This window comes from Anser anser (assembly GCF_964211835.1).
Source record: "Anser anser genome assembly, chromosome: 4".
Classification (NCBI taxonomy): domain Eukaryota; kingdom Metazoa; phylum Chordata; class Aves; order Anseriformes; family Anatidae; genus Anser; species Anser anser.
Window position 1 is genome coordinate 16,114,788 of NC_139724.1, and position 23,269 is coordinate 16,138,056.

The following is a 23,269-nucleotide window of genomic DNA, read 5'->3' on the forward strand; positions in this document are numbered from 1 at the left end:
CAGAGATGCTTCAGATTATCTACATTATTTAGTCTCTCACCTATAATGGTGGGGGGAAAGAAATGCGGTGGGAACCAATAGGGTATCTTTCTGAACCTGCAGAGAGCACTATGTATTATTTCTTAGTGCTGGGAACTTGCTAATGAATTTAGGTCCGAAATCTGGTTATAAGATGTTACAGCAATTAAAAAAAAAAAGCACAACACTGAGAATGTGGGTGCAGGCTTAGAAAAAAACAGGGTAACATAGGAGACAGCTCCTCATTATAATTTTGCATGCTTTTTGCTCTTGCCTAAAGAAACAGCTTTTCCTTAGCAAAAAAACAAGAATGGTGTATTAACTTTTTGTCTCTTTCTCTTTTTAAATAAACAATCCAACCAACCAATCTGTCATCCAGGGGATTTTATCAGTCGCATGTTCATAAGTGGGGAAAGCTTCAAAGAGGCAGAGCTGGAAAAGTACTGTGACTACGAATCCATGGAGGTGCCAGACTCCTACACTGGACCCCATCTCTCTTTCCCCCTCCTTCCTGACCATGCGACTGCCTTGCTGGAAGCTTTCAAACAGAAACAAGTAAGGATCCCAAAAGGAACCACGCTTTCCCCTTCTGCATGTAGAGGTGTGGGACAGATGATTTGTTTTTAAACTTCCTAGCAACTAAACTGATTTGAATATGAGCAGCTGGCAGGCTGTTAAGCAAAGAGGGTAGAAATGATCTGGTAGGTATTTCCCAGGGCAAACTTTCTTCTTTTCAGAAAACACAGTTCTAACAAAACCACAAAATTTTTGTAGTTAATGTGCCAGTGTTAACCTTAATTTCATTTCAAAAGGGAAAAAAAAACACAGAACAGTCCATGTTGAAACATTCTTTTGTCATTTTTTGTTGCAATGCCTCTATTGGTAGGAATGTATAGGATGGCCCAGGAGGAAAGAAGTGATCAAAATTATGTTTTGTGCTGTGCATATCCGATTCATGAGGAAAAAATATATTTTAAGATAGAATTGTGGGGGTTCTTTTTTTTTTTTGATTAGGAAGTCCATTACCAATTCAGCAAACCTAACAAGAGGAGTCCTTGTACAATTGTTCTGCTTCCATCCCTCAGATGAGGTGCTGAACAGCAAAATAGGTCAAAACAGGTCAAAACCTCCCTTCCCCAAACAAATCCAGACTTGTAAAGCAAAGCCTCTAGAGCCCTGACTAACGTTAAATTCTCCCTCACTGGCTTCAAGGGAACATATTTATGCAGGTCACATGGCAGCTCAGAATCTGGCCTTATGTGGAGAATGCAAAGAAAGATGTAGAAGATAGCAGCTTCTTACCTGTGATGCCAGGCTGGAGCTTCTGCTCTAGGGGATGGAGTTGCATAGTGGATATAGCTTTGACCACAGGTCTTTTGGATTTTGCTGCCAGCTGTGCTGATGCCAAGGCAGTGCTGCTTTGGACAAGTCTCTTCCATTCTGCCTTTGCCTGGTATTTGTGCTGTCTTTTTTGCAAGCTTGTAGGTCAGCTCCGACTGTTGTGATGGGTCCTTGGGGCCATTGCAGGCAGCTGTGTTGCTGCTCAGAGCTTTAATTCCTTCGCTTTCTCCTAGTAGCAGCTCCACGCTCGCTATGTCTTAAACCTTCTGCATGAGACCAGGAAGCACCTCAAGCAGTTGCCAAACATCAGTCATGTCTCCACCTGCTATAGCGAGGAGGTCACCGTGTGCGGTACGTCTGGGTGGGAGGGCACTGCACCCTTTGGAGGGTCTTTGGAGTCTCTGGAGGGAGAGTGCTTAGGTGGAAGGGATGTAAAAGATATAAATTGGTACTGTTCAAATGTGGAATAGAAATGCAGTCTGTATGTAAAATGTGTGTTGAGAGTCAGCTGATGCTGCCTTTAAAATATCTGGTAAAATACCTTATGGTGCTGTATTTGAGCTGCTGTCGAGACTGGCCTGAACATTGGAGGGAGCAATTCTCCATTGTGGCCTCATTTCTGCTTGGTCTGGAATAGGATGGTTTGATAACTGCCCCTTGATGGCAGCGTTTAGCTTGCCATAGCCTGCTGTAGCAGCAGTGTTGTCATGGCAATTCTAAAAATGCAAAGAGAGGAGGAGGTATGAAAGGAAAGGATAAGGATATACATTTGTCTTAGCATAAAATGAAGGGTGCTAATGATGGCCCGTGGCTGTTAGAATTGTTATTCATTACCACATAAATTGAGATTTTTTTTCAACTGGATTCAATTTTGTCTTTGTTCTGTAACCCAGAACTTGGGATCCCTGTTCTAAAGCACAGAAACTGCACCCAGTCAAGGACTGGCCTCAAGGCTCATTTTTTGTCCTGCTCTGTGCCCTGGAATTATTTAAGCAACCAAGTCCTGGAGCTGTTTTGGTTGAGTCTTCATAATTGGCAGTGTGTGCGTTCAGATCCAGGATACTCACAAGTCTTTGAGTTGTATCAGATACATTTGAAAGAGACAAAACTTTTCACCATTATTTTCCTACTCTAATGTTAAAACTTTGAGATATTTCTGAAAACCATGTATTATGCACAGAATTTTGTGTGCAGTCAATAACACGTTAAATGAAATTTTAGTTTATTTTGTATGCAAACCTTTCTCCTGTGTAATGATCAAAGTCAAACAATTTCTTGTGCCATCCTGTGTCATCATAAGAGAGATGAACAAAGCTTCTGAAGCAGTTTGTTCTCACTCAGACTTCAGCTCAAGCCTTTATATCATGTCCTTTTGCTCTGGGCATGCTGCCTCAGCGTCAGGAATGTATTACTTTACTCTGGACCTTGAACTTCCTTAAGTATTTCAGTGGTCATAAATTTATAGAGATACTTTATAGAAAGTTATTTATTGGTGTCTTTTTAAGTTAAAAGTAAGCATACTGTGACTTGTCTTTTTGTGCCTGTTAGGAGATTTGCATGGCCAGCTGGATGACTTGTTCCTCATATTCTATAAGGTAGGCTCCATACTTGGTGAGACTGCCCAGGCATTGTAAGAGGTATCACACGGGTCATGCTGAGAAGCATTTGCAAAACTGGGCCCTTGAGATGTAATTGTCCAGCTATTTTGATCAGTTTTAAATGGCTTCACAAAGCAAAAGCTTATTCTCTTGCTGACTTTTAAATCTGTGAGAACTGTTATGGTACACATGTACATTTGGCAAGTGCTAATGGATATTTTTGTAAGTCCTGACACCAATGGCTCCACCTCCCGACTCCGTTTTCACTGTTCAGTGCATTTACTACTGGGAGCCTACAGGATAAAAATAAGAGTTAGGATCTATTGTAGAAGGTAACTTGGGGTAAGAGTGAGTGTGCAGCTAGTGGGGGGGTGTACTTGTGTGTCATGGGGAGGCCTCTCTAGTAACATCTGCCTGTCCCTTGTTTTTTGCAGAATGGCCTTCCTTCCCCTTCCAAGTCCTACGTGTTCAATGGGGACTTTGTAGACAGAGGCAAACAGTCCCTCGAGATCCTTATCATCCTCTTTACCTTCCTCTTGATCTATCCAAAAGAGGTTCATCTCAACCGTGGGAACCATGAAGATCACATGGTCAACTTACGGTATGGGTTCTGTGTGGGGCTGATCACAATGTCAATGGTGTCGCTGCAAAATCTCACTGAACTTCCTTTCTTCTGTTCCTACAGGTATGGTTTCGCCAAGGAAGTAATGCAGAAATACAAGGTAGGCCTATGTTTGTGTCTGCTTCAGCACATGAGACACAGGCTTTGAAGGTTCGATGCTTCATCTTTTCCTTTCTGCCCTGTCCTCCTAGGTGCATGGGAAGAAAATCTTGAAGATGATTCAGAATGTCTTCTGCTGGCTACCCCTGGCCACCCTCATTGATCAGAAAGTCCTCATTATACATGGAGGCGTCTCTGATACCACTGATCTGGACATGCTGGAGAAAATTCAAAGGAACAAAGTAGGTTTTATTTCCTAGAGACAACGGTGTTGCTGATTTGTGGTTGGAGAGCTTATTCCTCTGTGTCAGCTTGGCTGTTGACAAATGTAAAGGATGGTCTTCCTAGCCAAAAAGTGTGTTCAGGTACAGGCTCGGGGTGCACTGCTTTGGTTTAATAGGGTGTGCGCAGGAGGTGTGAAGGGAAAAAGAGTTGTCAATTTCTGGAACTTGAGAGGATTGGTTATAGCCACGTAAGTGGTGGACAATGGCATTGGGTAAACATGTGCTGGTGCTGACAGTAAACACATAGCAATGACAGGATTTTGTCCCATAGTTCTTTAGCTTAACTTTTTATTTCCCTGCTAGATTTCTAGAGGGATTGTGACAAGTCATTAGCTTGTGTCTGCCTCTCTTTTTAGTTGACAAATACTACTTCCCTTCACCAAATCTAATGACAAGCACCTGCTTTAGCAATTAGTCTTTCCCTCATTCTGCTGCCTAGTTCCCATTGCAGATTAAATCCATGTAATCTGTCTTCCATGAATGTCTGAGCAGTACAAAGTCAATGAAGAAGAGATGGATCCGTAGTCAGGATGGATGTGTGGCCCCAGGTGTAAACCAAGAATGGTACACCTGAGAGGGTGGCACTAGTAACCTCCTACAATTAAACACCATTTGATGGCAGCAAAGGCAATTGAGTTTCAGAGGCCCGTGTCACTTGACAGACTGCCAGTGGAAGATGTTAGAGCTAGAGATCCAGCTTTCCAAGTGGTTTGACCATCTCTGTTTCCTCTCCTACCTCTTTCAGTTTATTTCTGTCTTGAGAGGGAAGAAAAGGAAGGAGTCAAACAGGAACGTGGAAATACAGGAGGTAAACGGGGAGAGCAACGCAGAGGCTGACCCTACAGGGAACGAAGCAACGCCCAGTTTACCCTCGCAGCCCCGACCAGCGCAGGCTCCCAGCATGGCCAACAGGCTGGAGTTCTCCAGGTGGGTCCGGCAGACGGTGCAGGAGCAAATCGAGTGGTGCCGCCGGCTGGTGGACATCAGTGAGTCGGAGGACGAGGAGCTCACCTACTCCAGCATGGTCTCCTTAGCGGATTTGGACGGGCCGTGCTGGACTCGCCAGGAAGAGTGGAAGCAGGTGAGTGGTGTAAAAGGGGCCCCAGCTTTGGTGGGTGCCTCCCACAGCTTTGTTCTCTGTTCTAATGAGGAATCTTGCTATAAAATGTGTGAGTCAGTGCCCAGACCTCTCTGCAAAGATATTTTTGCTGCTCTGTAAACTGGAGTTAAGGAGAAAGTCAGTGCAGAGGTGCCAGAGGAGGACTGGTGCTAGCTGTGTTCTGTTGGTGCCTTTCTCTTAGCCTTGCAAGTCAGTCTCTTCACTGGGCTTTTGGCTTTCTGCACTCGAGGCTTTGTTCCAGCGTTTGCCACCAGCACAGCATTCATCTGTTGGATAAATCAAACTGCTGCTCAAGCGCAGTGGGGTGACAGGTTTTTTTTGATTCACTGCAAGGGAGAGAAATAACAGACGACTGACTGTAGAGCCCAGTGGTTATATCCCTTGCTGTGTGCGTGGGGTATCTGAGGTCAGCTCTGCAGCTAATGAATGAGTGTGTCTTTTGCCTATGAGGGAGTCATGGTCTTGGATGCTAGGAGCACTAGGAGTACTAATGGGCTTCTGGTTTTATCCAGGCTGTACAGTGAGACCACTAGGTGAATCGGAGCCTGGAAACTCGATTTCCTCTTTCTGTTGGATCAGTCTCTTTGTGTGCCTGTGTGCTGTGAAACCATCATTCCTTACCACACACTGCCTATGGCATCCTGGCATCACACACCTTATCAGCGTAAAGCTGTATATTGAGGTCAGGGTTAAAGAGATTAGACTTTAATCCTTGTAGTGGGTTACTGAGTCAGCACTTACATTAGTGGAGGCTGCTGAACATCCTGACCGGGAAGCAAAGGAGTCTAACACTAAGTCCACTCGTGGCCCCAGGATCTGCCAGGCGTTCTTGCCCTGGGACATGTTTTGGACTCGAGGAAGACAGGAAAGGCTTTTTGAAATCTACCGGGGTCAAAGGGAAAGCTTGTTTCAGGCCTGATTTGTGAACAACTCTCTCCCCCAGGCACTTTTGAGAGTGGCTGTAGTTCCAGGCCAACAGTGTTGTCACCTCTGTGGTGGCTCAGGTCTGTGAGAGTCCTGCAAAGCAATAAGGAGGTTCAGCGGGGATTCAGGAAACGTCTCTGCGCTATGCTAACAGCAGAAGTCCAGGCATGCAGAGATGGTGCTGTACTTGCTTAGTTGATGGGCAGTGGTTGCCAAATACACATTATTCAGTGAACTTTTCCAATCCTTTCAGATTTTGGACATTCTCTGGAGTGACCCCATGCCTCAGGAGGGCTGCAGAGAAAATACGGTGCGAGGTGGTGGCTGCTACTTTGGGCCTGACGTGACAGGGAAGATCCTTGAGAAGTACAACTTGCAGTTCCTCATCCGCTCCCATGAGTGCAAGCAAGAGGGCTATGAGTTCTGTCACAACCGCAAGGTTGGTGAGGGGCATGCTGTGAAGGATGCTTGGGTTTCCATCCTGCCAGGGCAGGGTTTCTGAGGTGTTTCACCTCAGCTCTTCATTTCTTCCAGTAGGGTTTTGTTAAATACATACAAAATCCTTGAGAGGCCATATCAGGACTTACTGAAATGTGCTCTCAGCTGAGATGTGAGGTCAGGGCAGTCTGAAGTCAGGGGGGCTGTTATGCAGGCAAAACATATTCCTGTGCATTGTAGCTGAGAAAAGATCTGAACCCATTTGTGCTATTGCCCCTGCTTTAAGCAGCTGTTTCTGAAGATGAAATACAAAAAGAGCATTAAATAAGCTGATGCAGCAAAGTTTGGCTCTCAGAAGACTCAGGGTGACTTCAGTGACCTCAACTGAGGCACCTGGACTCTGCTCACTGCAATGGAGAGTGGAAATTTGTCAGGAGAGTGCAGAGAAATCACAGAAGTCCAGCACATGGCCAGAACCACACAAGGCCAGTGCCACCCTCGAGGAACTCTCACCTCACTTTTCCTTTTCCATGTAAAACATTTTACTTTCACCATCTGTTGACTCCAGATGGGATGGGAGTTTTTACTGATGCATATATATACGTATAATGGAGGATGCATGTACTGACTGTAAATGCCTCTCTTTTTGGGATTAGGTACTGACCATATTTTCAGCCTCAAACTACTATGAGATTGGCAGCAACAGGGGAGCCTACGTGAAGCTGGGGCCGGACCTGGTCCCCCATTTTGTTCAGTACCAAGCCAACAAGACAGCCCACACTCTCACCATGACCCAAAGGCAAGGCTTTTGTTGCTGAGTATTTACCAAGTCAAAATTCCCAAAGGGAAAACTTTGGGAGCTTTGAGAAAGTTTGGCCGCAGAGCTGAACTTTCACAGCTTGATTTACCAAATAAATAGCCCTAAAGGAGGATTCAAGCTTTGTGCAGAAATTACTGAGGGAGGTTCAGGGGGACAAGGAGGAAGCGTTACAAGATCAGAAGGGGGCTTTTCATTACTGGCTGCTGATTTTCCAGCTTCTCTTTCCAATGCCACGTTTCAATTTGTGACCCTTTGTTACTTCACAAATTGCACAGCTGTTAAAAACCCCTGTGACTGGCATGGTAGAACCATTGAAACAAAAATGGGTAAACACAAACTGCAGAAGTTGGCTGGGATGGATTGTTTTTCCCTGAACTTGAGCTGACTGCTGACAGCTTGTAGAGGAAGGGCAACAGTTTCTGTGCTATGGCAGGGATTCACTGGATCAGCTGGGGGAAATACTGCTCCAGACACGTGCAGGACAGTTGTGCGAGGGTCTGGGCAATCCACGGACAATGCAGAGGACTGGGAACATACTTCTCTCTTTTCTGCATCCTTCAGAATCAGCAGAGTAGAGGAGTCAGCCTTTCGAGCCTTGCGGGAGAAGCTGTTTGCTCACACCTCCGCTCTCATCAGCGCATTCAAGGCATACGATAAGGACAATACAGGTAAATTTGAGCCACGAGCTGCTAAATTAATCTCCTGGTGGGACAGGGTTGAAGAGGCTAAGTTGGGTGCATGTCATAATTCTCAGGCTGCTTTTGTGCCAGCTAGGAGAGCTCTGCTGGTACGGCAACTGAGTCATGGTGCTGAAGAGATCTCTCTGCATGTGCTTAGGGGGGAAACAGGGACAGGGCAGTCAGCAGAACAACTTCGTTGTGCGTATACCTTCCCTAGCAGCAAAATCATTCAACAAAGTCCAGTTTAGCTGTTAGAGCAGCTGTTAAACTTGGGGCTTTGCTACATTCCTGGGCCACCGAGGAACAACTAGTGCAGTTGCACAGCTCACAACCTGCAGGGCACACTTGGCTGTCAGCCACAAATTTATGAAGGAATATCCAAAGTCAGTCTTCACAGTGTTCAGAGGTTTGCAGTGCCACAGTCCTGATTTGTTATGGTGGTCAAAAGCTGGCTGAGGCTGGAGGGGGCAGCACGTGCTTGTGCCCTGCAGCAGCTTTTGCAGGCTGATGTCTGTATGGCCATGTAGGGTTTTTACCTGTACCCAAGTGCTCAAGTGTACCATGGAGAAATGGAGCCGCTGCTGTCAGCAGCACAGTAGCCTAGGATTTTTACTTTGAGAGCCAGCTGCACTGCGGCTTGGTGTAATGGATCTTCTGGAGGTGGCCCTGTGCAGCAGCTAGAGGTGACAGGGGTGGAGCAGGTGAAACAAGCAACGCACCAGCCATCTTTACGTGCTTTCAGCCACCAGCCTCTCAGAGGTCTCCATGGCTTTCTCTTCTCCTTGCAGGAAGGATCACGCTGAGCAACTGGGCAACGGCTGTGGAGTCAGTCTTGCACCTGGGACTGCCGTGGCGAATGCTGAGACCACAGCTGGTGCGCACCACGGCGGATGGCATGCTGGAGTACAAGTCCTGGCTCGATGATTTAGCCATGGAGCAGCGGAGCCAAGAGGTAAGGACTCACGTCTGCCAAAGTGTGCTGCAGAGCAGTTCACAAGATCTCAGTGTGGGACAGGCAGGAAAGGCTAGGAGTGGATGGTTCCTGTAACGCAGAGTTGCACAGTCGGTCCAGCCACCACAAACCCATTTCAGGAGGCACACATAATGCCAAGTGCACTGCTGGCTAACTCTTGAACACAGCACATATTTTTATGTATGGGAAGGTCTGCAGTAACTGCTCGGAGAAAACAGAGCTGTTGGAATGGGTAGAAGGAGTGTCCACGTTGTCTTTCAGCACATCCAGTCGAGCTTGTTGGAAGTCATTTATCGGAACAGATCCAACTTGGAGACCATATTCAGGATCATTGACAGAGATCATTCAGGTAAGGAGGGGTGCAGGGGGTGTCGGTCACTGTGTTGTATTCCATTTTACTTTTGGTCTTTATTATCTTCAAAAGCATTTTATTTAATGGTTTAGGGCACGCATTACCTTCCTTGCTGCACTGTTTTTTTGGTTCTTGCAAATTATATTATGTCTCTTTGCTGCTTCTAAGTTGTATTTTATCCGCTGTTCTCCCTAGAAAGTTTAGTTGCAGCATGTGAAAGTCATTTCCTTCCTTTAGGGTAAGCAGGTAGTGAATCTGAGCAGGGGTATGTCCCTGCACACAGAGCAGGAGCTGGCAGCTTGGTGCTAAGGTGGCTGTGCCTTTCTGCCCCGCAGGTCTCATCTCATTTGAGGAATTCCACCAAACCTGGAAACTGTTCAGCTCCCACATGAACATTGAACTCACAGACGACGGCATCAACGACTTAGTTCGCAGCATTGACTTCAATAAAGATGGAAACATCGACTTCAATGAGTTCCTCGAAGCCTTCCGCCTTGTCAAACAGACACAGTAGTGAGAACTCGGAGGGGATTGCCACGTCCAATGCCTTGTCTGCAAAGCCAGGACTCCTTCCTACCTAACTGCAGAGCACGCTTGCAGCTGCAAAACAGGGAAAGGGAAAGCAGGGACCTGTAGCACTACTACAAAAGCTGAAAACAGGGACCACCCCAGCCAACAGCTGTGCTCTGTTTTGGGAAGGTAACAGTACAATAGATAAGCTGCACTTCAGTTATGACCACATTTAAAGAAGAGCTCTGTTCTAAGTAGAAGTCCGTGCTCCAAGGGAGCTACAATTTAATTTCTCGTCAATGCACGTGATGAAATCTTAAAGATCTATTCCAGTTTAGTAAAATGGAATTAAAGGTATTTCTTGGGGGCAGTGTTTTAACCAAATAGCAACTGCTACTGCAGTCTTCCTTTTATGAAACATTTCTTCTCAGTTGGCTGGTTCTGGGCCTTCTCAGCTGTGCTAGCACCACTGCTATTTCTGTGATGATACCTCTCTCCCCTGTTGTTCCTTTGCTTCAGTAAGTTTGCAGCTACTACATATGTTCAGTTGAGCAACATTTTGAAAAATAAACTATCTCAAGCATGCAAAAGAGTCTCTCACATGGGGGGGGTCTTAAGAAATCTGCAGAAGCTATAGTTTTTGTCAAGGGTCATAGGAATGGACGACGTAGCTCCCAGCTGCAGCGATTCTGTTGCAGGCTCGAGATTAGTTTACATTCAAAGCACGATACAACTGCAGCATAAAAAGCATGGGGGAATTTTTAAATAAAGTGTTTGCAAAGAAAAAAGCAGCCTCTCTCTCATACCTACAGCATCGTCATTCTAGCTGTTTCTCCAGTGCACGCAGCTGTAAGATCTAAGGGATGTGACACTGTGTTTTAGTTTGGGGACCGAGGCTACTCAGGAGCTCTGTGGCATCTGGCTGGGTAGCTTGTTACATTCAGCGCCTAGAGGAAGGTGAAGTGCATTAACCTGGACTTGTTGACAGCTTCGCGGCTTTACTGACAGAGCTGAAAAGGAGCCAACACCATGCACAAGTTATTATAAAGTCAGACTGAATTTATTACTCTCCAGAAATTAAAAAAAAAAAAAAGGAAGACATCATCTACCCATCTTGTTGTTAGTTGAGGGACAGAAAAGCTTCTTAGAATTCACATATGTAAACAGTCCAAAGGAAAGACAGACACTGGAAAAGTCAAATTCCTGCAGATTGCCCCCAGAAAACTACCAGTATTGTGAAGACCAACATAGTTACAGCAACATACATATCTGTAATTCTGTAATGATTTAGATTAGCTCTTTACATAATGCTGTTACTTGTTTTGACAAAACCATGGAAGCAGGCTAAGCTTTCCACAAACCAAGTCACAAGTAGAACAATGCCCTCACCACTGTATTTTCTAAGACAACAATATTGTAAAAAAAAAAAAAAAAAGGAAAAATGTACAATAGTACATATAGTTTTATAGTAAACCAGTATCTGAACAGATTCAGTTTTCCTTCTTTTATTAAAGCATATACAGCTTTATAAAATATAAACCTTCCAAAGGTCAAGTTCAAAAGCTTAGAAGAGGCTTTGCTAATTCTAAAGATAACAGACAACATACCATTACTCCTAGAAGATACACATTTCATTTTACCTCACCAGTTTTAGCCTTGGAAGGTGAACCATGAACTTGAATAATATGTTCTGTGCGAGCCCAGCAGCAAGCGACCCGTCAACTGAAGACTCCTCCTCTGATGGGAATGCTCTCGTTCAGCCCATGTTCTATTAGTTTGATGTCCTCCAAGTCATCCTTTATAATGCTAATTAAGTGACTAAGGCCTTCCTGCTGCTGCTTCAGATGCTGCAGGTATTTACAAAAAACAACATGAGTGTACTTTAACTGCATAGATTTTAAGTAACATTTCTCAAAGCAGTCACATGGCTGGTGGCCTTGGCAAACTGAAAAGTCCAGCATAATTTCTTTGTAAGAAGGAAAGTATCATTTTCTGCACTAATACCTTAATTGCATAGCATAACTGTATACAAACTTGAGGCACCGTCACTGAGAACTCTAAAAAGGACTATCCTCAAACAAAAGCCATATAAAATATTCAATATATCTCCCAGATTAGTGCCCAGCAGGCTTAAATGACCAAGTTGTGAGTATCCCAGCAGTCTACTGGGTAGTACTTACTTGCTTGATTTCCCTTAAGAGGTCTGCATCTATGTAATAGCGCTCTTCAGCCCTCACTGCTCCAAAGTGGTTTTGCATCCTGATTTGGGACATAAGCTCATTCAGTCTGCCCTGGGAAGAGAGAGAAGAGAGAGGCTTAAATTAAACAACTCATTTACATCTGTTGGAGCTCCAGCACACATCACTCCGAATCACCAAGGCAGGAAGCATTACTGATTATGCTAGTTTTGGCTCACTTTTTTTTTCTTGTGGAAGGCACACAAGGAGCAAGCAACATTGATACTTTTAACTCAAAAATACTTAGACCTATCAGACATGCAGCAGAAAACATGATGCTGCAACCTAGTAACACTGCTGGACTTCTCTTCTGAAAGCCTTCCACAAGAAACACATGCGCATGCTTTGGAAAATTTACATTGTTTTGTGTGGAGAAAAAATGGGTTGTTAAAGTTCTGGGCCAAGTTCTATTAACGACTCACCTTGAACTGTGTAGGTGCATTAAGTTCACACTGAATAGTATCTAATTGTACACGAAGCTGCTCTTCATCTGCTTGAATGGCATAACCACTTTTCCTTTGGATCTCCTGCTTTATTAACACCTGCAAAAGAAGCCTTTGAGGTTCATTAGAGAAGACTTCGCTCCTCTCTTTCTCCACCAGCCCCGTCACATCTTTTTTTGCCTTTCCTCTGGCAACTCTTTCATAAGATTTGTTCTGTCATTCACTCTGCTGCTCTGAGTCTCCAGGGCAGTCCCACAGCTTCTGGGTAAGTGAGAAAGTCTCCAAAGCAGACACACGTGTTTGAAGCTTTCCCTGACAGCCCTGCATGTTAATTCAATGAATACCTTTAGATGAAGTCAGAATTTCATTTTCAACACTGGCCGTGCACACAACTGCAGAGGTTATACTGGGGATCCCATCCCCTTTCAACTTGCTTTCTGGCACCAGCCTGTGCATCAGAATGAGTTACTTTGCATATCCGTGTTACCTGTAACGTTCTGTGAGAAAGCGCCATCAGTTTCCTTTTGTACTGTGCAATTTTTGCCATAGTGGTTGTCTGGTTTTTCTGTAGCTCACTGATATCTTCTGATATTATCTGCAGATGACATGAATAAGTTGGAAGTCATAAAAGTATCTGATAACAAAGCACATTTGTCCTCATTTGAAACCACGAGTTTCAAAGGAGTACTCAGTCCAGCAACCTAAGGTCCTCGCAAAAGATGCTTTCAAAAAGCTTTTTGCTGGACCTTTACAATTTTGGTCGCTGTTTATTTTTATATGCAAGTGGGACTTCCAGAAGGCATAATGTGTGCCCAAATTAGAGTCCATGTCAATGCAACTTAATACAGCTGTTTGATTTAGCCTATAACAACATACTAAACTTGAGCCTAAAAAAAAAACAAAAACAAAAAACACACTAGTCAGATTTTGGGCCAAAAGATATTAATTAATATATTAAGGAATGAGAAGAAAAAAAAAAGTCACAGCCCCATGCACATGGCTCCACCACCAGTTTTCAGCACACAGAAGAGAGGCTCATTTAATAGCACCTCCTTCATCAGCAGCAGGCAGTCACAATAAAGATGAGAAACCTTACATCTAATCGAGTTTGATGCTGTTTGGTCATCTGATCTTGGACCTTCAATCTTCTCAACAGTTCTTTGAAACCCACCATTGGTACAGGAATAAGCCTACAAGAATAGAAATATTTCTTACGAAATGTTTTTTTTGTATGAGACATGTAGTATTGATTAATAATTACAAATATAATCTAATGGTGATATAAGTGATCTTGGCTTTTGATAAATTAAGATATGTTTTGGTAAGTTCTAGAATCCTCTCTATTCCTAATAACCTTTTCCTTTTTCAGAAGGAAATCAGCCTAAGCTGTCTGTAACCACTGGAAGGTACAAGAATATAATTTCAGCTTCAGGGATAAAGAGGAAAAAAACCCAACACATAATGATTGCAAAAAAAAAAGTCAAAAAAGTCACAATAGCTAGGCCATAAAATAGAGACCACTGCAATTCCAAGTAACACAAGTTAGGCTCTTCATCCTGACTTCTCTTAAGCACCTAAATGGGTAAAGGGATTAGGGAGGTATGTCTAGTTAGCCTTATTGCTTTATATTATATCAGCACTGGACAAAGTTATTCTCTACTCAGTTTCTTACCCATTACCTGAAGGTTACTACTCAATATTCTGCTTTTTTCCCCCCCTTCCAAGTGTTTTTGTAATAGTAGGACAAACTATTACACTTACTTATCAGGATCTGGATTATCAACTTTGGCTTGTTCCCATATAATAGGATCAACACCTTAAAAAGAAAAAAAAAATGCATGGACAAATCTGAATAGATAATACATCTTGCAGCTGCAGCAGGAAAAACACCAGGAAATAAACAAACCACAAGAACTATGCTTAATGACTGTTGTATAAATATAAGGTTAATTAAATAAGGGTAGTTCTTAAAATCTCAGTCCTAGGCTGTGACAGAAAGCCCAGTCCCGAAGGCAGTCGTAACTTGTATTGGTTTGAAATGGCAGGGAAGGAACAACCAACAGATTATCAAATCAGACAATCCATGCTTAAAGAAGAAAAATTCCTTTTTGCTTCCACTGTATGCCACAGTTTGGCCATCGTTCCCCTTCAAGTTGCTTATTGTATGCAACAAATAAAATAAAATCAGTAATTAAGCGATCTAAGGACCCAACCAGTTGCCAAGGTGATCCCAGTAGGAATTATCATGGCTCCTAGCAAAACACATCTGAGGATTTCATCTGTTTACAGAGCAGTTGTGTATTTTGCCATGAACCGCTTCATCATGTAAACACACTAAAAGCAATATAATTGTACTAGTAATTCAACATCACGATTATTACATTCTCCAAACCTCACTGCAAATCACATCAGTGTATAAAACGCACATCTAGGAAAAATGCACATGCTGGGGAAAAAAAAAAAGCAATACATATAAGGAGGTCTTTCTGACTGGAGACAGACATGTCTGGCACAGACAGCAAACACGGCATGAACAGCAAACTCGAACAAAGCTGTTTGCTTGCTACCTGTGGCCACGTAATGTATGGATACAGGCTAACAGATCCTCCCCCCAGAAAACTAGGAAGCAGATAAAGGACGTGATTATTCTGATATGTAGCTTTTTTTTCCTCCATCAGACAAATCAAAGTGATTGATGATGGCCAAATCACACAGTCCACTGCTGTGAATAAATTACTGATACTGATAAAAAAAGTTTTTGCACAACTATCTTAATAGATTATGTTGTGCTTCAGTGGGCAAACTGGCTCTAATTAAAAACACGTCGTCACATCAGAATGCCTTGGAACCACCTGCATTTTTAAATGTTTTTTTTTCCCAGTGGACCAACACCTGCGTTTTTCCTAGAGAACCTAAAAACCACCCAGCAGAGCCCCAGTCATGCCTCTGCACAGCCCCAGACCACGTACCAGCAGGAGGATTCTGAAGGAGCTGTTTGACTTGGGCCGGGGAAAGCTCCGTTCTGGCCATGGAGAGACTGACTCCCAGCTGCTGCAGGGACGATTTTATGTTGGCTTGTTCAAAGTGGGCATACAGGGTCGTTGCTGGAACTCTCCTCGAGGTGCCGTTGGGTGAACGCTCAACAACGTAAATGATCACTTCTGTCCTGAGCAAGACAAACACGTACTGTGAGACAAGGCAGCAGCGTGCAGAGACTAACACAATGAAGAACAAATCTAAATCGAAGTTACAGCTTCTCCCAGCTGACTTAACTTACTTTAGTTGAGATATAAGGTACCAGTAAATCTAAATCTAGGGTTTAACACAGCACAAAGAGAAACACTGTAAATAGCCTACAAAAGCACAGTTCCCCCTGATTTTAACAGCCATACTAGGTACTGATACTAGTACTGCATTAGGAATAACCTAAAAGCTTTGGTCCTTTAAAAAAATTAATAAACTGCAGTAAAGTAACAAGTAGAAATGTCAGTGTCATCTCCAATTTTTGCTGCTAAGCAGGGTCTGGAGAAGCCTGTTTCCCAAACTGAGCTGAGGTCTTCAGCTGTGCACTCCAGCAAAAACAATAACACATACAGGAAAGATACTGGTCTTAATGCCTTAAGGAAAAGCAAGAAGAAACTAAAGACATTCAACTCAGGATGAACAGATCTACAATCAAGTCGAGTGGAAGATGCATCCACCACCATTTAGTGAGCAGACCAGGTGCCAACCCTTTTTATAACATGCAATCCTGAAGAAAAAAGCAAAATTGTGTCAAGTTCACATACTGGTCATCTGGCATCGTTTTAACACCTTCTATGTTGACAGTGAGGGTCTGGTTTCCTCCCAGAATTTTGTGCAGTGATTCTACGAGCTGCTGCTGCTGGCTTCGAATATCTATTTCTTTTCTATTAAAGACCAAGACAACAAGGCCATCTTCGTCTTTGTTGTTGGGCATTAAACTGTAACCCACAGCCTGCAGAAGAACAAACAAAAAAAAGGGATACGTTACTCAGCAAAAAGTTTATCTATGTGGCATGAAGGGGGGGGACTAAACCGAGATAAACCCCTCAACTTTTGAGCAGCTGGTTCAAAATATCTCACAACAAACTTAGAGATGCAGAAATATAAAATCAATCTCACTTTAAAAACTACACTCACAGGGCCACCAGTAGAGTAGCTTTTGAAACCATTCAGAATTTTCACAATAAAAGTTCTTAAAAGTCCACACCCCATCTTCAAACAATCAGAACCATGGATGAGCAGATGGCAACTTTGCCGAATATTTGCGGTATTTCAGAGCTGCTATCAATCAAAATATTTTACAAACTTAAAACTTTTTTTAAGTTGCAAAAGGAACCGTGAAACCAGAATCCAATACAGAAAGATTGCTAGAGACTTACAGAAGGGTTTACAATATTAAATTTCCAAGTATCTCAATAAAAGACAGTTACTGACATAACCTAATTGAAAGATACGCCAGCCACAAATCTTTCTGGATTTCTTCGTATTTCTAATCCTGTATATCTAGGCAGTTTGCCTGACAGTACAAGACAAAACACAGACATGAAATATTTTTACTAGCTAAGACATGTATCAAGTAAGGTTCACACAATTTGGGACAGCCAAATCTTCCTCACAGTAAGTGTGATGTTTATACAATTGCTTATGAAACTTAATGTTGTCTTTATCCTTGCTGTGATAAAGCTGCATCATAATCCAGTCTAGGAACACTTTCTGCTACCTGTGCTAAGCAGTGTATTTTCTGTATTGAAAAAAACAAAACAAACAAACAACAAACAAAACAACCACCAAACCTCTGTTGGCTCCAAAATTAACTCCACATCTTGTATGAAAGATTTAAGCTGATTACTCATTATAAGCAAAAGCAGAATGAGCAGTTTTCACCTCATCTTGCCCACATGAAAGGAAAAGTAGGGAGGTACCACCATGCCCTGCCTGACCTGAATCCACAAGTCTAAAGCTCAGCAAGAAAGTCAGCAGGTGTGAGATTTGCAGAGGATGAAGACGTATGTGTTCTTTGTTAACATGGTAAGCAAGAGCTGGTACTGCTGACAATGCCATACAGAGAATGGAGCCAGCTTTAGCACTTGCAAGGATAAAGGCAGAAGAAACCTTTGAAAGTCAATATATTTCAGATGGCCAGCTTCATAAAGAGTTTTTCTAAAGTATGTGAAACAATGAAAAAAGACTGTGAAGTTCCTATTCCACATACTGAAAGCTTCTCTCAGGTGTGAAGGATTATTTCAAATAGTTTCTGTACACTGATCTCAATGCTCTCAAAGAAGAAGCAAATTGCACGACCACAAAATGTTTCATGATCCACATAAATGCACCTATTAACTAGTACCTCAGCAACACACAGATTTCTAGTATCTATACATCTTCAAACCTTTTATTAATATTTATCAGAATTGTTTACATTACCTGGAAAAAAAAAGTTTCAGATTTGATTTTGTTACTATTAAGAGTAATTTAACATTCACGGGACATTTAAGACACACAACCAGCAAGGAGAGTAGCTGCCTCAGAACTGTGTGTGTGTGTGCAGGTAACGAACTCATACCTTAAATCTGCAAAATGGGTTTTCCTGGGTGAACTCCACCGGAGCAATGTTATTGTTGAAGTACCCTTTGCCTGTTCCCCAGAAGGCCTGCAGCTGGTTCCATTTTGCCAAAATGGCATCTCTCTCATCTCCTAAGAGCGTCGGCGCCGAGAGGGCACTGGCTGTATTGATGAGCTGGTTCGATTGGGCAGGTGTCTGAGTAGGCTGGCTGAACAAGCCGCTTCCTAGTGCTATTATCAGATGAAGTAAAACAAATTTAACTCCTTTACCAACAAACAGACTTGCTTGCTAACGCATACCATCTGCGTATCATTAGTATCTCTTCTTTACTCATTTCAGAAGCAAAATAAATGCAAAGAATAAATAAATGTCAGGTAACACTTTTTCAAAAAGTGCCTCTTTACATCCAATCTTTATCAGCAAAAGAAGTCCGTGAAGGCTGAGTTGAAAGAAAAGAATTACTCTTTTTTTCTTAAAAGAGACATCTATATTCACTCACGACATGATCTGGTACCTCAATATCCTCATGTCAATCTTGGTTATTATAAATTAAGTGGACTCGGAGCCTGCAGTTGTTCATGATCCAACTTACGGTTAAACTAAATCGAACGCTGTTTCCCTCCCATTTCTAACAAGGCTATGGCTGCCAACATCAATTCTGTAACTGCTAAACCAAAGTGGCAAATACCATCACTGGAAACTCAAGGGTAAAGTTCAGAAACTTGCTTGAGCTCTTATTTAAGAAAAAGGCAAGGGCTGCAAACGTAGGCGTTCCAAAAACCAAATTTCTGACACGTCTCCATCCAGCCAAAGACTGTAACAGGCTCCTTCTGTGATGTACTTCAGTCCCATCACTCAAGCACCACTGTCAGTCTTACCCTGTCCTCAGCAGCCGAAGCATAAGCTGAGAGAAAGCCATACTTACTCGTCTGTTGCTGCTGGGTACCGAAGCCTCCAAAGCCTAACCCAGTTCCCAACCCAGTACCCAAGCCAGTTCCGGTTCCCGTGCCAAAACTAGTACCAAATCCAAAGCCTTTGTTCTGGGTAGCACCAAAGAGTCCTGGGAAAACAAGCACAGAATTATTGAGAGTAATAGGAGAAAAGTACCTGTGAACTGCAAAACATTGTGAAGGGCTGACGGTATGCTTCATTCTAAAGTAAATGCTTTGAGATTTGTGCTCTCTTACCGCCCGTGCCTGTATTGGTGGGAGCAGAAAAACTGAACGCTGGTGCCGCAGTGGTGGTGGTTGTCCCGAATCCTCCAAACGCACCTAACAAACGAAGTTTGCAAATAAGGCAGGCTGCATGTTGCGAGAGGCAGCTGTGCATAATGTGACAATGAACAGCACGCTTCAAGGGGTGTTATGAGATGTTGACAGATGCATGTATTATGTTACAAGCACGTGGTTGACACTGACCATGGGTACCGAGTTCATTGTCCAAGGAAATGGGGGAGAAAACATGAACCAGAAAGCCAATACATTTATGGTGCGCCAGGAACGCAAATAAAAAAGCAACAGGTAACAAATGCTCTGTTCCTTCACCAGGACGTGCTTTCCTTGGTGACGGACACAACTTGCAGCAGTATTTCTTACACTGACTGGAAGTATTCCTAAGAATAAATGTTGTTGCTACATGTTTAAAAAGTGATGTGATGTTTTATGAGCTTGGTCGACATTTCTAAAGTCTTAAAAGCAAAACCAGAAATGAATCAACTTAAGTCTGAGGCTAGGGGGCACAAATGCTATGCCTACACGTGAGTACTGTCACAGCAACTCTTTCTTTCTACACGGCCTTTTCCCCAAGGCTAGTTTCCCAATTTGACAGCCTCTCCATCCAACTTCTTTTTGAGGTTCAACCATTATCCAGAGGAAAACAGATGCAAAAGCCATCCGCCTCACACAGATTTTCAGGAAAACCAGGTGCTGGCTAGCAGAAGGAAATCCAAGTGAGAGCCTGAGCTCCACCATGCCAGATAAAGCTCCCTCCAGATACCTTCCCATTTGTCCTCATGGCAGAGGTGTGCCAGAAGCCACTGCACCATCTCTTTTGGATCCTAACGCACCATCTGATTCAAGGTGCAGCCTGTGGACATCTGATCTGACTAGCCCTAGAATACCAAATCTCTGTGTCTGGGGCAGCTTTTGTGTGTTCAAATGAAGAAAGAAAGCCTAGGATATAGGATGCGTCAAAAAGATGCTGCCACTGCTCATCCATGTTACCACCAGAAAAAAAAAACACCCACAAATTGTCTCTGTAAACCTACTGCACTTACTGTCTTGTATACATATGAAATAAAAAGCTTAAACGAAAGCTGTCATGCAACCACATTTTATTTTCGTTCAGCAAACATCTTAATGCAACTGGATGTAGAGATGTTCCCAGTAACATTCAAGTTTCAGTCCTAGCAGCGAGTGAGCAACCCTAGCAGGAGTACCATCAGATGGCACAGTTTTTAGGTAGATTGGTATTTACAGCAATTTAACATCTTTTCTTAAAAAAAGAGATCTGAAAGTGCAAAATACTAAACAAATTACGTATTAGAGTTCAAATTCAGCTACAGAAATACAGTCCAATAGCATTCATCCAAAAAATAAAATAAAATAAAAGATCCCTTGAGCGCACAAAACCGGTAAGATTACTCTAACACAGGGAGCAATGATGCTGTGGAATGAACGTAATTCCTATACGAGCAGCGGCAATGAGACCCCATGTGCTAATTCTATGAGAAAAAGCATGAGGTATCCATGTAGCACACTTTTTTTTTTAATGAAATGGAGATTACCTTGAAATTTATCATCTGATCACTCAGAATTGATGGATCTACATGGGGCCAGGAAGGGTGTTCTTAACCAGCACCCAGCGCACACATCATGCCAGGACCCTCGCAGAGAATTGTTTGAGGACAGCCTGGGGTGCATGCCATGTCAAGGTACAAAACGGCATTTTGGAAAAAGAGGTAACAGCGAGGGCTGTTCGTCTTTTTGTGCTGATCGTATAAAATGTGTTTCTCCACAGAAACTACTGAGGTGCAGTGCATTCATGATAACCAACGGAAGGCCAATGAAACAAGGAGGATGAAAAACATGACTGCAGTAGTCCAAGAATCTCATGTCAGGAAACTTGGTGTTAGGACCAACTCTGCGATTGCTCGTGGTTGCCTGGGTTAAAAGGAGAATTAACATTTCTGTTCTGCTAGGTAATTGAGGCTCGATTTTAGACTGGGTAAGACTGGCAGGGTACCACGATCTGGTGGTCCAGAGACTGAGCATTTCATACATGGTTATTTTTCCTCAACAGCTATTTTTGAATAATTTAACAGGCAATAAAAACCCCTACAAGTCTATGGCTCTCCAACCTGTACCACCTTCAGAGCTTTTATCTCCAGTCTTCACTGGATATGAAGTAAGATTAGTACTAAATACGGATTCTCAGGAATGTAATTCTTGGACCCCTGCTATTAACATTGATTACAAAACAAGTATTTATGCATTATCTACCTGCACTTGCCAGACTGTTACCAAAATTGAATGGTGGAGTTGAGGTAGTGGAAACACCGAAATTCCCAATATTAAAATTCACTGCAGGATTAGCAGTTAATCCGAAACCCCCAAAATTAAACCCACTGGCAGTGGAGTTTGTAGTTTCAAGCCCACCAAATCCTGGCAAGCGTGAAGCAGAAAAAGAGCAAGGTAGCATTAGTTCTAAGTAAAAGGTAGGTTCAGGAAGTAAAAGCTGAAATATTTTTCCATCCCCAGAGACAAGACAGGCACAGTTAGAACAAGAGGAAGATATTAACTGGCATTAAGCATTGTTTACCGAACACAAGCAGAACAGTTGAAAGCATTCTGTTTAACTCACTCTATCAATACTGCAATGGGATTACTTTTTGGCTATTCTGCACAGCAAGCACCTCACACTTTTCCCAACTTATTGAAGATCTGTATGCGAAAATAACCAAGCAATTTGAGATTCCCATTACGAGCAATTTTACCCAAGACTGCTAAATAGAGCTGCATCTGTGCAAGCGTGTCTGAGGAGCACCACGCGCTGCTACTGACCTCTCCACTGCAGTAGCAAGCCCAACAGTAAGTACTGCGGGTTTTTTCACTTTGTATTTGCAAATATGCTCTACGCTCGCTGGTGTCTTTCCTGATGAAGGTTTTTAGTGCTAGGAAAAAGAGGATGGTAGGGCGGCTCTGATCACCTAGGAGCTGGGATCCCCAGCTAGCAGTGCTCGGGGGGCATGCCAGGCCTGAGCCCAAGCAGCGTAAGGCGATTTTTCCCCTCAGGATAAAACCTCAAGGTGTGCTTATGAAACAGCACGAGGCGATTTTTCCCGTTAAGATGTTCTTACGAAACACGAGGTCCGTTCCTGCAGCCCGGCGGGCGTCCAAACCTGTGCTGACCGCCGGGAAGAAGCCCAGACCCTGCCAGCCTGCAGGAACAGGACCCGCTAAGCACGTTTCATTCCCCCAGAGGCCGGCAGCGAGGCGGGGAGGCCGTGGATAATTTTTCTCCCCTCACGATTTTTAACCCGGGGCCGCTCCGAGGGCGGCTCCCGGCGGCCCCTCAGCGGCCGCCTCACGGAGGGGCGCGATCGTTGGCGGCCGTTGGCGGGCTGCGCGTGTCGGGGGGTAGGTTAGCGGGGGCCGGGAAGGGAGAAGGGAGATAGGAAAGGAGCGGCCGGACGGACGCCTTCCCTCACTCACCCGTGGGGTTGGCGGCCCCCGTGCCCGCCGCCGCCCCGAAGTTGAAAGCCATGAGGGGAAGAGGCGTGTGGGTCCTGCCGGGGAGAACAGGCGGTGCTTCCGGCACCTCCACCCCCCCCGGCAGGCTTTCCGGGTGGTAGCGCCCGGCGGAGCCCCGCCCGCTCTGCCCGCGCTCGGGCTGTACCACTGTGGGGGGCGGGGGGAAAGGGCGGGGTGGGGGAGAAACTCTTATCTGAGGCCGAAGGAAATCTCGTAGGGGTCGGGGTTTCCCTGCAGGGAGCTAAAATCCTCCGGACTTTCCCTAAATAGTATGCTCTTTCCAGCCACTGGCCAGGGAAGGAGGGGAATACCACAAAAACGTGGAGGTGACTAACTCCAGCAACATGGCTGGCGTCCTGTGTGTGGCAAGAGCAACTTCTGAGTGAAAACAGAGCAAAGAAAGTTCCCAAAGTGTTTTCACTGAGTGCTTCTTTCCAGGCTGGCCACCCAAATAACAACATTTGAGGCAGGG

At 43.9% G+C, this 23,269-nt stretch overlaps 2 protein-coding genes and 1 long non-coding RNA gene across 6 annotated transcripts in view; 1 reads left to right on the forward strand and 2 right to left on the reverse strand.

The window, feature by feature from the left end:
* Positions 1-1,724, reverse strand: part of LOC310899193 — a 26,653-nt gene extending 24,929 nt beyond the window's left edge. Inside the window, exon 1 of the long non-coding RNA XR_014584059.1 lies at positions 1,321-1,724. This is a non-coding gene — a long non-coding RNA (uncharacterized lncRNA). The remainder of the gene's footprint in view (positions 1-1,320) is intronic.
* The window catches only part of PPEF2 (protein phosphatase with EF-hand domain 2), a 23,783-nt gene extending 12,562 nt beyond the window's left edge, over positions 1-11,221 (forward strand). Inside the window, exons 4-16 of one of the 2 annotated variants that reach the window (XM_083835262.1) lie at positions 398-573; positions 1,596-1,710; positions 2,908-2,954; positions 3,392-3,558; positions 3,643-3,679; positions 3,771-3,920; positions 4,708-5,043; positions 6,260-6,445; positions 7,101-7,243; positions 7,826-7,932; positions 8,733-8,896; positions 9,179-9,266; positions 9,605-11,221. In XM_083835262.1, coding sequence (XP_083691388.1) covers positions 398-573; positions 1,596-1,710; positions 2,908-2,954; positions 3,392-3,558; positions 3,643-3,679; positions 3,771-3,920; positions 4,708-5,043; positions 6,260-6,445; positions 7,101-7,243; positions 7,826-7,932; positions 8,733-8,896; positions 9,179-9,266; positions 9,605-9,783 — 1,895 coding nt within the window. In that variant the 3' untranslated portion in view covers positions 9,784-11,221. Of the gene's footprint in view, positions 1-397; positions 574-1,595; positions 1,711-2,907; positions 2,955-3,391; positions 3,680-3,770; positions 3,921-4,707; positions 5,044-6,259; positions 6,446-7,100; positions 7,244-7,825; positions 7,933-8,732; positions 8,897-9,178; positions 9,267-9,604 lie in introns of both variants that reach the window. The other variant, XM_083835261.1, reaches the window with a different exon arrangement.
* On the reverse strand, positions 10,818-22,959 carry NUP54 (nucleoporin 54). Of its 3 annotated transcripts, XM_083835277.1 has the most exons (13): positions 22,759-22,959; positions 21,547-21,708; positions 19,234-19,317; positions 18,972-19,106; positions 18,047-18,276; positions 16,248-16,435; positions 15,429-15,625; positions 14,221-14,275; positions 13,556-13,649; positions 12,947-13,054; positions 12,439-12,558; positions 11,960-12,070; positions 10,818-11,626 (listed from the first exon to the last, which is right to left on the reverse strand). In XM_083835277.1, the coding sequence occupies exons 1-13, from the start codon at positions 22,808-22,810 to the stop codon at positions 11,498-11,500; spliced, it is 1,665 nt and encodes a 554-aa protein (XP_083691403.1). In that variant the 5' UTR covers positions 22,811-22,959; the 3' UTR covers positions 10,818-11,497. The 3 variants fall into 3 exon arrangements, with proteins under 3 accessions (XP_083691403.1, XP_083691402.1, XP_083691401.1); XM_083835276.1 differs by lacking the exon at positions 21,547-21,708 and having other exon boundaries at positions 19,068-19,106; XM_083835275.1 differs by lacking the exon at positions 21,547-21,708.
* Positions 22,960-23,269: the final 310 nt, after the last annotated feature.